Genomic DNA, 18,678 nt, shown 5'->3' with positions numbered 1-18,678 from the left:
GAGAGGACCATTGTGGTCATCTCAATCCATTTGCTATGATGTGGTGTGTGCATTTAATTGTATGTATGGACCACAATCGCAGTTTTGCTTTTGCTCTTATTACAATGGCTTGTTGGCTCACTCGTGCAACAGAAACAAAATACCTCAACTGAAGCGCTACTGCTGCATAGATTTGTGTATGTACTTGTGTGGCAGGAGGTGTAAACTACTACAGCCACAAAGAAGGGGGGCATAATCAAATAAGTTTGAGAACCACATTACTATACAGTAGGTACAGTGAAGGTGCAACTAGTAGTGTACTTGATTTGGGTCATGGTTACTGATAACATGTAACAAGGAGGAAATCCTAGCTTGACTCAGTGGTTGCAGGGCTAGCAATCTTTTTCTGTAAAACTGAGTGCATGAGTTGTAATAATGAATATACAAACTGACTGATTCTTCATTCAGCCACAGTCACTATTGGGAAGTCAAGTTGGCCATACTTAAGTTTGTATCCCTTTAAAAAAAGCAAATAGAAAGAAATGTCATTTACTAAAAAAAAAGTTAAAGGCAGAGAAATTAATATTTAGCCCAAGAGGATATGTATAGGTAACTTCACAGCAGAGCCCTGCAATTTGTGTGTTCAGAGTGCTTTGGGATAGCAGCTGAGCATTGAGAGGTAGGGACATTTCCCATCTTATATAGCGCTCAAGAACGAAATAGGAAGAAAAATAATTACATCAGGCACATGGTCTTCTGTCTTATATGTTTACTGCCTAAGATATTAGTTTGATTTTAAGAACTTATGAAAAGCACTTCGTTGTACATGACGACTTGAATTTGTTCATTAAAATGCTGTAGCAGTTGTGGGCTATTATCACAATGGAATCATCTACAGCCTGTGGTATGCCACCTCGAAACAGAGTCCTGGTACCATTTCTCCCCAGTCTGGTGATACATTCAGTAAATATTGAATTATTTTACTCACATCTTTTGAATTTATCTCTGATAGTTCATCCTAAGATGTAAAATTCATCCAAATAAAGTAACTCATTGTTTGTATAGCTATAATTGTCTAAAAAGAGTCTTAAAATAAGTGTAGACAAGTGGTGTGTCTATTATCTACAAATATTTATTGTAACACTTGGATATAGCTACAGAAAGCCCTTGGCACTGATAGAAAATATTGATTCACTGTTAGGTTACAAAAATTTATACATAGCAAAATTTAATGCTCTTTACATAAAAATATTAGACTACTTAAACAAAACTTCAGAAAACTCCCAGTAATAGCTACATCGAACTAGAAAAGAATTAGGCTTTAAGACACTGCCTCCATTACCCTTATGCAAACACTGGGCTAGAATATCACCTGCATTGCTGTAGAAATGTTTCTCTTTCATGCAACAGGTAAAACAAACACTAGGCTACACTGTCATCTGCTCTACATACACTTTGCCCCTTTTTAAAAAACTGACAAATTAGACTTTTAGGCATTTAACCAAAAAATTTAACCGTAAGGTAATACTTGAAAAATGTCTGTCCACAACTTAGTGTTGACTTAACTAAACAAATTTGTGCTTCTTTTTTATTTTAATAATCAGCCAACAGTCAAAACTAATCAAACCACACATTAACTTAACATGGGAATATAACTTGACTTTACCATTTAATTTTTTTTCAAATGACTGATACTTGATTTTTTCCCCCATACTTATATATATTTTGTAAAGAACAAAAACACACACCAACTATACCCATTACTAATACTCAAGATATCACTGAATGTTTCTGAAAAAACAAAATGAAGGCAGACTGCTATGGGAAATGACTTTAACATGGCCCCAGATTTTTTGCTGACCACCATACTTGCTTTTTGTGATTTATAAAGAGAAAATGAATAAACACTGGCTATAAACTTAAGCACCGAAGTAGAGAAAGGTGGCTGACCAGTGGTCTGCTTTATGGCTGTATTTTTTTTAATAGCTTATGTGAAACATTGCAAATTCACTAGTCTGCTCATTTGGAATAGTCAAATCAGTTTCATTTTAATAAGGTAACACTTTTTGCTTAATAATACAGATAATGGTCTCCTGCTACTATATAAATGCTAAGGCATTTATAGAAAATAAATATTAAGGCAAAGCTGACATTTATTTTCAAAGAAGGGGATCATTATCCTGACAGGCATCTGCAGTCCATCAACAGATCAATCCATCAATTAATAAAAATAATTAAAACTTGGAGCAGCTGAGCAATTACCCAGCTTACGCAGATAGTAAGTGCAGTAGAATGACAGTGGCTCACTATAGCATTATTGAAAAAGATGTGGCTCTGAAAATGGACTTCTGGGCTTCAGCCCATAAAAAAGTGTTTTTAGTTATACATACACTTGCCCTTTAATGAATCAGCTGGTTTATTACATGCTGAGATTGTATCAGTAAATAAACATATGCTATGAAAAATCTGATGAGCTAGCAACAGTTTCATTTGGTATAGAACTGGGATAATTGTTTTATCACATCTCATAACTGTGCAGTTATTTATGGCCATAAATCTCCTGCTACTTGCTGTTTTGGGTCACCCACTACAATTTTGTGGATGAGCTTTAGGCCACAAGAATTATTGAATACCAAGAGTCTCAAAAGGATGACTAACTGGTCACTTGTTACAAAGTGTTGCCTTTTAAAATGGCTGGACCTGAAACCTCTAAATCTGTATACTAAAGAAAGGAAGGTTACCCACTGGAAGGTTTCCCTTTGAACATGTTCCAGGAGCTTGAATGTGAAGTTTTTACACTTCTGTATTAGATTGTTTGGTAGACATACATCTGTACTGCGGAGCAGTTGTTTGACGATTTGTCAGAACTACAAAATTCTTCTGCTGAATTACTCTGGCAAACTTTTATGTGTATGAATTGAGTTGCTCTTTTGACCGAGACTGGATATCTTGAAGCTCCTGCTCTTCTTTTGCTTTGATATCTTGGTAAGCTTGCATTTTGCTTGCATCCTTTAAGTAGGCCCAGTTAGAAGACAGTATCATGAGGAAGTGGATCTGGAAGAGAAGGGTGAGCATGATGGCTAGTGAGCATGTCAAGAGGCAAAGCGAGCTGCTAGTGAGATTAAGACATTCATTAAACAAAAGTTATTCTACATTAATAAGCATTCTGCTATTAAACAGCACAGAGGCTCATTTCAATTGACTTCTAGAATTTTGCATGCTTATCTTCTAGTTTGCTTATTAAAAGCTAGCTAGAGAGTGTTAGTATGCAGAAGTAGTAAAAATGAGCTAAAGAGTTTTACTGATCTGTTAAAATGCAATACAGGAAAAAAGGAAGCAAAAATATAAGCAGCTTTTTGTATTTGGCAAATATATACTCTGAAGCTTAGAGTCAACTGATGCTTAAGTTTGTGGTGTTTTTCTTTAAACACATGTAGTGCAAAGATTCTGGTGAGATTTCCCTCCCGTCCCATTCAACCCCCCCAAAGAAGCTAAAATTGTAAACATTTACTATGAATGATAAAAAGCTACATTTTAACATGGGTAAATTAAATTAGGAAACGTGAGTCCGAAACGATAAGTAAAAGCATGCAGTCTGAGTTAACAAATCTTAGTGGTGGCATTTTTATAACCTTTTTTTTTTAAAACTCCCATTTTCTACTTTCAGGTAAAGTTTAAGCATATATAGAAATTGTTTCAATTTGCACAGTAAAAATCTTTTGCCATCTTTTCACCAAATTTCATGCAAGAAAAATCTACAGCTGAAAACACCTTGATTCTTTTGTGCCTTTTCAATAGTGTTGGTCTAAGCAGTTTCACTTCTCATACAGTCAAACTTATATTTTGAGATCTGGCTACTGAGAAATCAGTTACTACTTCATAAAACAGTGCCAGCACAGAAATTACCTAAATGCTGTTTCTTACAGTCAGTTTGGGGTCCAAAAAGGAAAGTGATTGTTTTACGCAGTGCTATAGAATGGTATTTTCTTTTCCCAGAGAAAGCATGATTTGGCAGTTACTTGAAAATTTAGATTGAAGTTTCAATTCTTGTAGAGTTTCCTAAAGCCTCACTAATAGGCTGTACCTTGTGACTATGTCATCTATACACTGGAAATACCGGCACATGTGTAGGGAATCTTTTTTTAAAAATAGATTTGTAAACACATGGTACTGCAGGTCAGTCAAACAGCTATGTACTGGCACTATTCTAATCAACCTGGTCCCTTGCAGACCATCTATAATATATGCTTTATTCTTACTACTGAAATTAGTGCAGAGGAGAGAGAAAAATAACTAATCAATCACTGCCGTTTAAAAATTTGTTTGAGAAATAACTGTTAGGATGTCTTTCATTTAATAACTCCTGCCTTCAGAGGATGATTTGCAACAAGTAAAGTAACTGAATCCTCTCAACGTTCAGAAAATAGCCAGATCTCATCCACATCAAAATTCATATACAATAAGTCATTTTATTAATCTGATATGCTAAACGATGCTTACTGAAGCTATTTACAAATTACTGTAACAAAATTGAAAAGCTAGACTCTTAGTCTAGAGTGTCAGTGGTATTTCAGGCTATGCATGCAGCTCTTTACTGGGCTTATGCAATTTAGAATTTAGTGCAGCAATCTTCCCGACTCTTAAACTTCAAAACAGCATAGTTATATGTGGTAGCCATCATGTAGATCAGCTGGTGGAAAAGAACAAAATAGAGGAGAGTAAGATACAATAAGATGACGGCTCAAGCCCTCTTGGGCAATTTTTTGATCAATTCTATGACAGACATAACTCTGTCTCAGATGATGATTCAAGACTTGTACTAAGCAAATATTTTGCTACTCAGTTTTAGATATAATCTACAGTGGCCTCGGGGCAGAGACAGTGGAAGAATAGTGAATATTACCCCTGAATTTGGCTAATGCGATGTTAAAAGTTGATAGCTCCAATAGTCCCTTACTGTAAGAAAACAAGTGAAACATGCCATCTTATTAGTAGCTACGTTTCCACTTGCTGCCTAAGTAGCTTTTGTAGGCCCAGTACCAGTGACCTGACCCCAAGTTTCCTAGGTTCAGACAAGCAGAGTAACAGGTTTACATACTACCCTTCACTGCAAACCAAAAAAAAGGGAGGGACTGGGCAGAGAGATGGCTCAAGTTTAAAAATCCCAGACGCAGGATATTTCAGAAGAAAAAAAAGAGTCAAGAAGTTTGGTTATTTCCAAAAATGAACTTCCGAAAAATAAAAAACCCAACTTCTTATGGCCAGAATTTGGGATTTTTCTGGCTTGAAATGACCAGAGTTGGGCATTGCTCCATCCGGAGTCAAACTGGAATTGGAAACTACAAATGGAGTAATTTATCAAATGCTATTAAAAGAGTTGCAATAAGCAAAGTTCTATTCAAAGTCCTATCCCATCAAAGTTTGCTTGCCTTTATGATGGATGTTCTAGTTTAAGAAAGCTACATTGAAGTGCAATGCACCTAAATATTGGTGACTATTCTAGAAGCTTAAGTGCAACAGGTCACTCCATTTTATTTGAAGTATCACTGTTTTCAAGATGTTTAATGTTTTAAAATATCTTATTGTTAAAAGCTGAAAGGAGTGTGTTAAGCGTCATTAGAAATATGCAGGATATTACCCACCAGGGCTATGACAGTGGCACCAGCTCCAGCACAGGCCACAATGAACAGGTGATAGGACATGTAGAACTAGAAGAGAAGATATTAAAACAAATATTTTAATGATTAGAGGAAAATACAATTGAATCTGTTTGCCATTTCAATGCAGAACTCTTAACACTGCCAATTTTTTTAACTATTTTTTTTCTTTAGTGCTCTATTCATATTACTGGTTATTTACAGAACAGATAGCCCAGAACACTTTGAAAAAATTTGTTAGAGAACAATTTTTTTTCTGGCTTTGGATAGCAGGAAGAAAGATGTTAATATTTATATTTGCCATTGTTGCATAGATGGTGGTTTTGGCAGGTTAGTAGAGGCTTCTGAAAAACGCATTTATCTTCCAATATGACTTTCTTTGGCTTCTGCAATAGCCCTGTAGTTTGTTATTGTACCTCATTTGTGTTGCAGATGTTCTCTAAAATTGGACCACAAGCCCTGCCTGGTACAGCATTCCAAGGGATGATACCTGAAATGACAACACCAGAGCAAAATGTACAATTAGTTCTAAACAGCCAACGCATAACCTTCCATTCCTCTCAAATCTTATTTCTCCCCACCCACATGCCAGTTGTGCTCCCTTATGATGCACCCACACTGACTCAGTACAGCTTTGAGTTGGCAGGAGAAACTACAAAGAAATCACTCAGATTGTGCATTCGTACACCAAGACTAGCTGCTGCTTGCCAAATGTTCTCAGATGTAGGTTTCCCATATGGCAGCCAAATGGTGATTTTACTCACTGTTGGCCTATCATCTGTGAGCACACCCAACTCCCCTGATTACGAGAGGCAATTTGCAGCTCAAAAGGTATGTGGCACCTTTCAGAATTGGGCTGAATACTGAAGTCCTTACTAGGCCAAAACACCACTTGAGTAAGGTTTCAGTATTTTGGTGTAGCTGGTGGTAGGGAAGAATTACAAAAATACAGTATTTCCTGTTTCATTTCCAATGGGCAGAAAACATTTTAGGTGAACCCTGGCAGGTATATATCCAATACTTCCAGACCCCTTTCACCCCCATAATGCACAAGATGATTACACCTCTACCCCGCTATAATGCAGTTGTGGGGAGCCAAAAATCCCTACTGCATTATAGCTGAAACCCCATTATATCAGGGTAAGGCCGGCAAGGCTCTGGCGGTGATTTAAAGAGCTCTGGGCTCCAGCCGCTGGGGGAGCCCCAGGCCCTTTAGATTGCTGGTGGAGCCCCACCACAGCCCCAGGGTAGCGGCAGCAGGGCTCCAGCAGTGATTTAAAGGGCCCTGGGCTCCCTGCAGCAGCCAGAGCCCCGGGCCCTTTAAATTGCTGGCAAGCCCCATTGCCACAGCCCCGGGGTAGCAGCAGCAGGGCTCCAAAGGGATTTAATGGGCCCCCACATCAGCTGGAGCCCCAGACCCTTTAAAATGCCACCTGAGCCCCGCTGTCACAGCCCTAGGGTAGTGGTGGCAGGGTTCGAATGGTGATTGAAAGGGCCCGGAGCTCCCCGCAGCAGCCGGAGCCCCAGACCCTTTAAAGCGTCACTGGAGCCCCACTGCTACCATGCTATACGCGAACTCATGTTATATCGTGTCACCTTATAGTGAGGTAGAGGTGTACATATTTATTGAGCTTATTGGTTTTTTAAAGTAAATGAGATCTGGAAGATACTAAATGTTTAAACTTCTAGGCCCATAACAGATGTAAATCTTAAATACAGGTAAATATCTTTCATTTAAAATATACTGCAAGCATGTTTTTCAATTCATTTTGTAGCCCCTCCATGTTAGTTTTAAATTGCAGCTGATCACTTTAAAATATATTAATGTCTGTCTTCACAATACAATTTAAAGAAGAGTTTTCAACACTATTAAAGCCATTCAAACTGGTTGGAATTAGTGGTTGTGTCAAGGGCAGACTGTCTGAACATGAATATATCTTAAATTCATGGTACAACTGCAGAAAAAGCATCACAGGATTTACTCCATAACCACTTTTAGTTCTGCTTTGCAATTCCAAAATACACAGCACCAACCCAAGTAAATACTGTGGTGAAGTACTAATGATTCCTTAGTCAAAGACACATGTACTGAATGTGATTGTTCAATTCTGATGTGCATATTTGGAGACTTGCACATTTATATTGGACAAGATTTTATTCTGGATTTTTGTCAAGATGCATTTGGATGGAAATTGGAATTCAATTAATGTACAAAAACAGCATTTTAAATAAATTTTTTTTTACTGGTTAAATAAAATTAAACTGCTGGATACATATCATAAACAAGCTTATCAAAATGCTTTGCATTTAAAACTGAGTTATTAAATAAAGGTAATTCATTTTAGTTATTGAATTGACAGACTGTTTCTGGTCACCAGGGACCAGACTGTCAAAGGTATTTAGGTGCTTAAAGATGCAGATAGGCACCTAACCTGCCACAACACTTTTGAAAATCGCATGACACCCCTCACACTCATTTATTTCAATGAGAGTGAGGTGCCTCATGCGATTAAATTGCATAGGGGCTCTTGAAAATCCAATGAGGCACCTACCTCTCATCATTTTCAATGAGTTAGGTGCCTAATGGAATTTTTGAAAGTGCCATAGCAGGTTAGATGCCTATCTGCATCTTCAGGTGTCTTAAATACCTTTTGAAAATCTGGCTCCATGTCCTTCATGTTTTTAGAGTTAGTAGATCTCATCCTCTACCACCTTGTTTTTTTTCATAGATTGGCAGAGGAAAACAAGTTGACCTGCTTTCAACTACCAGTGGGTTTATCAAGTTTGAATGAACTAGTCCAAATGAAAAAAATATTCTCTCTGAACCTGCTAGCTAAACTGAAACCAAAAATAAATAAGCCAAAAGCTTTTCTGCACAACAAACTGGACTTACAGTCACCCCACAGTAGAGGCTGAAAATAATACAGATGCTTACTTAATGTATTATTTTAATGTAACATTTACAAAGCTTGAGTTGACTTCGAAAGTTAAATATTTTCTGCCTGATCCGGTATATAATGAAAAAAGCAGCACCCTTCCAATTAATTAATTCATTTGAGGATAGCTCATTGTTGCAGCATTTTATTATTTAAATTATTTTAACAGATTATTGTAAGTTTAGGCCTTAAAATAGGTTGTCAATTTCAAAAATCTGTTTAAAAGAAAAAATTAAATATAAATTCAATTTTTTTTTATATTTTAAAAAATATCAATTTGTATCCACTTTGTTCCTAAGCATTTTATTTTGAGATTGTTTTATATTTAAACCTGATACAATAATATGGGTAACAGTTACAAAATCAGTTGAGATGCATGACTTTCCTGTTCAGTTAAACTGAATTCATCTGGAAGGAGGTTAGTATAAACTGCATGAAGTTGAAAAGTAATGGCATTTTCAGAGATACCATACTCTGCTTTTTGGTTCATCCGATAAGACAGACAAACCAGCTGAAGATAGGACAAGGAAAGAGGATAAAGAATTTAATCATGATTAAAATAAGTACCGTATTGCCTGACATCCACACAGATCTGGTCCCCTGAAGCTGTCATATTTGTCTGGAGTGATTTGATGACTTCACAAGTTGACCATATGTTATAGAACATAAAGACAGGCACAGCAGAAAAGCCAAAGACCCCAAGCCAGGCCACTCCAAGCACATATGTGAGGAAAACAAACTGGGCAGAGAAAACACATTTCAAGTTTAACTCTCTGAAGGGAACAAAATGAATATGCTCTCTCCGGGGAGAGGGGTATCTATATTTTAAATAAGCTCCAACAAGTCATTTTCAGGAAGTTAAACATTAAAAGTCAGTTGCCATACAATTTTTTCCTTGTAAATAGGATCTTTTGGGCAGCAGGAAAATGACCAGGCCAGCATTTCTCGCTTGCTGTTTTCTTTAAACAAATACTTAGCTCAAAGGCAGTAGTGAAAATGTAAGATTCAAATGCTCCATTTTTAATCTGTCTGCTTGAGTACAGCTTGGTCTTCTGAAAGAGCAGTTTATTAATCACAGTTAGAAGAACTGTAAACTGAAACAGGAATTCTGATTTTCAGTTAAAACCAGTAAATGCCAAACAAATCAAATAACAGATTTTAAAAAATTAATTATATACCAGATATACAAGAAATTCTTTAATTCTTGCCAGCTGTACACTACGCAGGGGAATCAAACCATGCACATCTCTCTGGAGATACAGTGGGGTCAATTCTGAACATAAAATTAAGGAAACCCATTTTTGTCTCCTGAAAAATTAATCTAGGTTCCTAAAATGAGACACCAGAAACCCTAACAGCTAGCAGGGGTATATCAATTAAGACAAGCTGTTTTAAAATGTTTTAAATTAACAAGACAAAAGATCATAGACATGAGATGAAAAATCTAGAATCCCTCCTTTGGCAGGGTTTAATATCGTTGCAGAGGATATCTGAGATATTAAACAGATACTACACTTGATTTTGGCTTTGGAAAGACTTCTAATATTATTTTATGTTCTGAATTGTCTGCCAGACTAAATTTTGCTTTAGAGAGCATCATTAGAGAGGTGTGGTTAACACACTGGTCTGGGCTTCTGGAGATATGATTCAGTTCCACGCTCTACCACAGACTTCCTGTGTGACTTGGGACAAATCACAATCTCAGTGCCTCAGTTCCCCATGTGTAAGAGGAAAGTAATACTTCTTTTCTCCCATTTTCTTTGTTGTCTATTTACATGGTGAATGCTTCAGGGCGGGAACTGCGGTCTTTTTTTGGGGGGAGGGAGACAGAGGGGTGTTGTTTTTTACTTTTGTGTATATTTAGTGCCTAGCCCAGTGAAGCCCTGGTTCTGGTTGAGACTTCTGTCCTCTGGTTGAGACCTCTGAGACTACCATGATACGTATAAATAATACACTTAGAAGGCACAAATACTGTATCTGTAGCTTCATTGAAACATATATACCAATTATATTGTAAAAGTTATATCTAGGTACTGAAAATATGTCCTCCTAGTTTATATTAAGGTGGCACTTGCAGAGGTGAAAAACTGGTTTTGCCAGACAAAGGGACGTATTTTCAGATTTCTGCCTAGATTCCTACATAGATTAAGCATTCTAAAGCCAACTCAGTGGAAACCCCTGTGAAAGTCAACAGGAAAAACAGGTCAAAGCGGGATGTGAAACAAACAGAAGCATGGGAAGACACCTTAGAGCCAGCATCCCTGGAAAGAAACCACAGGGCTCATCCTGTCTCTGGGGGAGAAAACAATGAGTTTGGGGAAATATCAGAAGCAAAAAGACATTTGGTCATCCTTCACTGAGGAAGCTAATAGGACCGCACTTTTTGCATTCATGCAAATTGGGTCCTGGCCACGTGGGCTAGTGACAGTGCGAGGTTGCTTTATGTGAGAAACTGCTTTAGAAAAGGATTTAAGCCTGTTACAGTTAAGGTTAGACTGTTAGATAGAACTTGTTCTCATTATCCCTGCTCACTATCTCTTAAATCTTAATCTTTGTAAACAAACATATTTGTATTTATGGTACGTAGATTTTAATGCTGGTTGGTTATAAAAGACCTGATCCTGAATTGTGCCACTCAGTGCGTACTCCGTCTCTTTGGGGACAGCTTGCCTGGTAATGACCATAAGTGGCTAGTGACGGGGCTGGATGCTGCAAGGAGGACTTGGGGTTTGGTGTGTACTTAGCACTAACCTGCACAGGGATGGCAAGGTCTGTGGTGAGAACTGAAAGCAAGTGCTTGGTGGACAGAGGCTGTTGGTTTCAGGGAGCTGAACCACAGTAGGCATAAAGAAGATTGCTTCACACTAAGGGTAGGTAGTGGCAAGGTATCTCAGGACCCCAGGGGAGCATCCCACATGGGCATTGTTTTGTACATAAAATTACCTATTTTCCCATTTTAGCATCTAGCCAAACTTTGCTTTGGCAGCAATGACCATAAATAGATGTGAGATTGTGATGCCAGGACAGACCTTTGTAAATCCAGCCTACCTCAACTTCAGCAGCCTTGGAGGAATTAAAGCTGTTACTGAAATGTAACTGCTTTGGCCTCTCCAGTTGCACTGGCCTCCTGTCCAGCTCAGTGTTTAACTTGGCAGAACTCAGCTTCAGTGAAACTGGTTCCAGACTATTTACTATCACAGTTGTCCACTTTAGCAGTAGTATTTCAGTAGTGCCCGATCTTCCAGTTGGGACTTGGGACCAGTAGCGTTAGCCACTGTACAAACAGTATAGAAAGACAGCTCCTGGCCTGAAGAGCTTACAGTCTAGTGTGAGACAAGGCAATCAAGAGGGTGTGACAAACAAATGGAGGCCATGGGAAGGAAGACAAAGCTAAGAGTGATGGTAACCTGTGGGTACACAGACCAGCTACGTGCACCACTCAATGCTTCCAGATCAAAAAAGGTGGTTTTTTTAAACTACAAAATATAAATAAACTAGCTATCAGAATCTCCATGGCCCTCTACTAGGCCATTGTCGGGGGGCAGTTCTCCATGAGCATCACCGTAGAAATGGATCTGAAGGACAGTAACATCCGAGTGGCTCTATGGGTTAGTTTAATGAGGAAAAGAGTGATCCAAAAGAAAGTTAAGAGGAAGGAGGGTTGGGGTTGAGGGAGAGTCACTGAGGGAGAAGAGTATTGCTCAGTCAGGAAGATGGGAGAGCTGAAAGACAGAGCAAATTTGTAGTGGAGAAAGTCCACATGGTCATGGGACTTTGTCCAGAGACACTAAGCAGCATGGGAGCAAGGCAAAGAGAGACTGGATAACCCAGGGTTGATTGGTGGGATGGATTTTGCAGTGGAACAAAGAGGCAGAGAACTTGGGGGTGGGGGGAGAAGGCAGGTGCTTGCAAAAGGCCTAAAGGTTATGGGTGTTTATTTCTATAGGGCCAGACTCTTTATTCATACTAAACAGTACTTCACTCCAGAAGTATTCCCACTGACTTCAGTAAGGATATGATGGTTTTGGGTGGGCAGGGGGAAGAGGGGCTGGCAGTTTTTTTTAAAACCACAACATGAATATTATGGAATCCTTGACTCCTATGATGGCCAGGAAAAATGCAGCCTTAATGATGATCTGATATGACTCCTCTTTATAGCACTGGCATCCAACAATCATTCTGGAAGCTTGGAAATCTAATATACTTGCTAGAACTGAATCAGCAGCATGGGAAGAGGGAGCTGGCTGCACTGGCAACAATTACATACAAATTGTGATTGCCTAGATCTGTAATGTTACACAGACATTTCCCTTTTTATGTTCAATTAGTAACATCATTTTAATTGGTAATGTATCTTAGAGCTCTTACTTCTTGTCACTTCTAAATTCCCACATTTTATGATGCTTCATGTAGCATATTTGTTGCAATTTCTACTGCAGAAGAGTGATCAGATTTTTCAAAAAGTCATGGAAAACTATTTTTTTGCGCTTCATTTGAACATGCATTTATCACAGTTGCATGCAACATAGGTATATGCATAAGGGGATGAATAGTCATTTTTGTTATTGCAGTTAACTAACTTGCACAAGTAATTATGCACTCAAAGTGAGATGTGCAAATGTATAGGCATTTTTGTATTCCTGACCTTTGGAAAATAAAGCCTTAGATATAATTCAGTTGTCATCTTTTTAATGTCACACTTGCCAGAAAATAAAATGCCTCAAAAATTACTTAATTGACTTAAGCTTTTTGAAAAGCGTATTAAATAATACAGTTGAAAAATGACTCTTTGTTCAATACAAACATGCTATTCCCTTTGTATTTTTCTTGGCTGAAAAAAACTTTACATTTATCGGCAATATGTTTTAATTATTAAAATGCAATATAATCACACCAAAAGCCTCTTTTCACCCACACTTCCTCCTGGATGATCCCAGCCATATTCCTTTGCTTTCTTCATAACTATCAGCTCTGAATTCAAATTTCAGATAGCTTTCAAATCCCGTCTCAAAAACTTTGTGTCTCTGTACAACCAGGAAGGATCTGTGGGCAAGATTTTGAAGTTTTACTTCTTTTTTTTTTTTTTTTTTTTTTTAAAGTGTACTGATGTGAAAACCATTTGGAAATTTTTAAAGGTTTTTAATATTTCATCTGTATTGAAGACTCCTCCTGCAGTCTTGAGACAGTTGCTTTCTTTCTATGCCTTGGTTTCTCATCTGTAAAAATGGGACAGTAATACTTGTCTAGCTTCCAGGGGTTTTGTGAAGCTTGGTTCATTGATATTTGAAGGACTTTGTGTAATGTGCTATAGAAATGTAAAGATTTACAATTTTTTAAAATAATCCTGCATAAACTCTACTCAGAGTTTTGTAGTCCCAACTCTAAGAGTCTCTAATGCCATGGTTCCCAAACTTCTTCTGTCATGCTCCTCTTTACCTGTAATGGAGCCTGTCCAGGCCACCCGGGAGCAGGGCTGGAGCTGAGACCAGAGCTGCGATTGGGAGCCGAAGCTGAGGCTGAGGGCAGAGTGGGGAGGGGTGGCGCTCCCTCCCCGCCCCACATGAGAGCAGGCCTGGGCTCCCCTGGATCCCCCTGAAGGTTCCTCTGTGCCCCCCTAGGGAGACATGCCCCACAGTCTGGGGATTACGGCTCTAATGCCAACTCCAAGCATCACAACTCTTTAAGGCCCAAATGCACTTAGCACCTGGCTTGAGCATTACAAAATTTACAGTCTATAGCCATGAAGTTGAGTTTAGAACATGTAAGTACCTAAATAACTCATTCTGCAAAGTTTGGATCCAGCTGAGCTTCCCCTAAGTGCAAAGACAAGATGGGTCTCAGTGCACAATCCTAAATACCTCTCTCTTTGTGGGGTATGAAAAGTTTAACTGGCAAAAACATTGTGGTGAAACAGCATAAGAGTCAAACTAAGCCAGATCAAAGATCTTCACTAATGTGAAGAAAATATTAAAAGGCAGCTGCTATTCTTCCTTTGGGTAGCTGGGTGATGGCTGCAGTACTGTACTTACCATTCCACTGATGCATCGGCCACAGGCTGTTGTTTTGAACTCACCATGCAGTTCCTTCACAGCACTTGTTGTATAAAAACCTTCCGCCAAAAGGATTATTCCATATAAGAAAAAAAATGATGCAATGCCATAGATTACATACTGCATTAGCTGTATGCTAAAATAGAAGAGGAAATAAAAGTTAGTCAGACTTGGAGTCATGTTAAAACAAATCAGTCTTACCTGATAGGATATTATCTCCATTAATTTTAATACAATCTCCTAGAACTGGAAGGGACCTTGAAAGGTCATTGAGTCCAGCCCCCTGCCTTCACTAGTAGGACCAAGTACTGATTTTTGCCCCAGATCCCTAAGTGGCCCCCTTAAGGACTGAACTCACAACCCTGGGTTTAGCAGGCCAATGCTCAAAGCACTGAGCTATGCCTCCCCCCTAGGCTTCAGCCTGCATGGCAAGAAAATCAGCATGAGCAAATTCATTCTGCCAAGTATCTATTCAAATATTGTGGCTCTGTTTAAAAAAAAGAAAGTCAAGGGCGTGTGTCCCAGCCTTATGATGCTCATTTTACAGATGTGGAAACTGCAATGGGAAACTGATGTGCACCAGAGGGACAATGGTCTAGGGCCTGCCTGAGAGTCAAGAGATCTGGGTTTTAATCTTGCTTCTTACACTTTAGGATAGTCATGATCTTTGCGCATCAGTTCCATGCCTGCAAAATGGAGAGATTTCTGTACTTCATAAGGCGTTGTGACCCTTAACTTAATGTTTGCGCTATGGTACATACGTAGGAGCTTGAAGTGGCAAAGACTGGAAAAGAATTTGGATATTCTGGCCACCTAGCTCTGTGCTCACTCTTAAGGGCTATGTTGCCTGTAAGGAGACAGCATCATCAGCTCCAAAATTCATACCCCTCTTACGCCTCCTACCCAAATTCATCTGCATACATATTTTACAGTGCATGAAAATGATGTGATATTTTCCTGAGAACATGCGAATGAGCATCACTCAATTTTAACAAATTGTTCAGCATAGGAGTGAATCCATAGTTTCATAGCAAAGGTACAAGAATATCAAGTATGGTTAAAAATAAAAGCCAGGAGTGCTAACCTACTAAAAAAATATCTGCAGGTACCTTTAAACCCCTCCAACTAGATTTGTCTGTTTCCATTAACCCCTGGCATTTCTCATTAGGCTTCCACACAGCCTTGTGGCCATAGGAATTCAAGTACCAATTGCTCGTTTCCCTGAAACAGTGCCACTGTAACCCTGGTTGCTGATGTTGTGTTGAGGATAGATAGTTGGTCACAACAGCTCTCTCCCGTGTGTTGCTATCAAGAGTTCTTGCAAATCTTTCTCCCTATCCGTTGGATTTCCTCCTCAGTTAAACAAATGAACCCCGTTACTTTGCACATTAGGCTGTGTTACACTCAGGGTATGTCTATACTACCCACCAGATCAGCGAGTAGTAATCAATCTACCGGGGATCGATTTATCGCTTCTCATCTAGACGCGATAATCGATCCACAAATTGATGCCCATACTCCACCTCAGCAGGATGAGTAAGCAGTGTCGATGGGGGAGCTGCAGCAGTCGACTCGCTGCCATGAGGATGGCCAGGTAAGTCGAACTAAGATAATTCGACTTCAGCTACGCAAACAGCATAGCTGAAGTTGTATATCTTAGATGGATCCTCCCCCACAGAGTAGACCAGCCCTCAGTTGCTGAAGCACAGCTAGTGACGCTACATGCCATCGCCACACATGCTATGGTTCTGCTGCCTTTATAGAGCCCTGCAAATCCATGGAGCATTTCTGTGAATCGTGGATCAGATGCAGATACAAATTTTGTATCCATGCGGGGCTCTATACATGTGTATAGCATGCATAATATACTAGCACCTTGTTAAAGAGTTTTTAGATACTATTAGATAAGCTCTTGACCTAGGGTAAATTGTCACCAGACAATCAAGGGCCGGGTGAACAAAACAGGAGGAGAAAAGCTTTATTTCTCGATAAATGGGATCCAGCAGTAGCTCATAAAATGCAGCACAGGGAGAGCTGTCAAGAAGAAGGGGAAGATGACAGGGAAATTCCAAGAGTCCATGTGCCTTAAAAGTAAAAAACGACCAGAGGAGCATACCAGGATCCTACTCAACACACCTCTTAATCCCCCTACACCAATGGTCTCATGCTGTGGGCTAGAAGAAAAGGCTTGGCAGAAGAGGGCAGCTAAGCATAGTTACAAGGGCTCTAACCGCCTACTTCCAACAGCTGAGCATGCAGTGCTCCCATCCCTTGCTAGGCTAGGAAACACAGGACATGATCCCACTGCTAGTAGGATTCTCCAGCCTCAAATCAAAGCTCTTGGGCACTCTGTACACAGTAGTGCATTTCCCTCCTCACACCCTGCTCCTGTCCTATTATGGATCAAGGGTCTGGGCATTGCTCATGTAGCTGAAATTCTACAGGGCTCAGTCCTGCCCTGTGCCTCTGACTAGTGCAGCTCTGTAGCACGTGCAGAATGAAGGAGAGCGCAGAAAGGGTGTCCCAACACAGCTGGCTGACTCACTTCACAGGAGTGTGTGTCACTCTCGTTTGCCTTCCCCATAATGAGTTACTAGAGATGACGCATGTAGCTCTGCACCAGTTTTGATTTGGTTTTCTACAGGCTGCTCCTTTACATTTTTAGGGCCCTCCCATCAGCTGGAAACAGCTGACATTTTGTATTTGATTCAAATCTAGCTGTTACAGGAGACAAACTGTGTTCTCATTAGGACTTTATACCTGTTCTTCCTGTTTTGTCTAGCATAAGTCGTCATTCAGGCTGAAACTGTATGCTGAATCTCCATGCATGGAAGTGATAACACTAGACACTGAGCAATGTGTATATTATTTAAAGAAAAGAGCCTAAGCCTTGGAGTTCGGCATTCGAGTTTGGATCCATTTCTAATCGCAATTGTGTTTTGCATTATGGGGTGTTTTGCTGGAATTCTTTCAGGAAGTAATGGAAGAGGGGCATACTTACACTTCACTCAGCAAAGCATGGTCACTGGAATTTGTGGAGAAGTGTTGTTCAAGGATAGATACGGTTCCAGTGAGAGCCACATGACCACAGCCACAAAACAGTGCTACCCCAGAAAAGCAGAGAATGGTTGCCACAAGTGAAGCATATGGAACTCCTCCCAGGCACTTAATGCAACATTCAAAGCAACCTAAGCAAAAAAGATGAAACAAAGGAAACATTATTAAGCACAACAGCAAATTATGAGGAGAACAACATTCACTTTTCATTTAGTACAACCGGTGGGGGCTGGCTCCAAATTAAAAAAAAATAATTTGGCAAAGTGATATGTGGAAAGCTAACAGACAATGCAAGACGACGACAATTCCTGCTCTAGAGCAATGACCTTCAGCTTTGTCTGTGTGAATTCAAAACACACAAGTGGAAATGGGTTGAATTCTCATATCTTTGCAAGATCAAGAAGAGGTCACTGATGAGTTAGCTCATCAACCGAAAAACAAAAATCCATTTGGCTAAGTGAGTCCCTCTGATCTGACTGGTTTCATATAATACACTGCATTTAAAAACTATTTGTAACAACAATATGAAGTGTCAGTTACACTACTGCCATGCACATTAAGCAAGTCAAGGAAGTGAAAGCATTTGGGAAAAGATGAAAATATATTTTATACTTCTACTGAATGAAGGATTCACTATACTCCAGAGTCTTCAAAATCTGGCTACTACACGCTACATCCAAGGACTGTGTTTTTATGAAAGGTTAATATATGTCCTGAAAACAAAATTATATAAGCTATTTTATGAACTAGTTTAACTAGATAAAAGCCACTGGGGCTGAGAAGTGGCAAAACAGAATATTTGGAATAAGAGAATAGGTTTTAAAAGGACAAAATAGATTTAAATAGAAAGGGGAAAAGTTCAAGTAGATGTTTGGCAAATAAATTGAGACTGAAGTTTCATTTTCAAAAGGAACAGTGAGCTGTAAACTGTACTATTCAGAAAGCATAGTGCATAGTTTTGTCTCCAATTTAATAGAAAAATACTGGATGTACTGTGTC

At 39.2% G+C, this 18,678-nt stretch overlaps 1 protein-coding gene across 7 annotated transcripts in view; it reads right to left on the bottom strand.

Moving 5' to 3' along the window:
- Nucleotides 1-1,093: 1,093 nt before the first annotated feature.
- GPM6B (glycoprotein M6B) overlaps nt 1,094-18,678 on the bottom strand; it is a 143,768-nt gene continuing 126,183 nt past the window's right edge. For 5 of the 7 annotated variants that reach the window (XM_050964431.1, XM_050964460.1, XM_050964449.1 and 2 more), the window contains 6 exons: nt 17,624-17,810; nt 14,602-14,758; nt 9,140-9,311; nt 6,053-6,126; nt 5,622-5,687; nt 1,094-3,033 (listed from right to left, as the gene is read on the bottom strand). In XM_050964431.1, the coding sequence (XP_050820388.1) occupies nt 2,884-3,033; nt 5,622-5,687; nt 6,053-6,126; nt 9,140-9,311; nt 14,602-14,758; nt 17,624-17,810 (806 nt within the window). In that variant the 3' untranslated portion in view covers nt 1,094-2,883. Of the gene's footprint in view, nt 4,670-5,621; nt 5,688-6,052; nt 6,127-9,139; nt 9,312-14,601; nt 14,759-17,623; nt 17,811-18,678 lie in introns of all 7 variants that reach the window. The other 2 variants (XM_050964440.1, XM_050964470.1) reach the window with 1 other exon arrangement.

This window comes from Gopherus flavomarginatus, chromosome 1, assembly GCF_025201925.1.
Source record: "Gopherus flavomarginatus isolate rGopFla2 chromosome 1, rGopFla2.mat.asm, whole genome shotgun sequence".
Lineage (NCBI taxonomy): Eukaryota > Metazoa > Chordata > Testudines > Testudinidae > Gopherus > Gopherus flavomarginatus.
The sequence above is the reverse complement of the archived record's forward strand: the minus strand, read 5'-3'. Positions and strand labels throughout refer to the sequence as shown.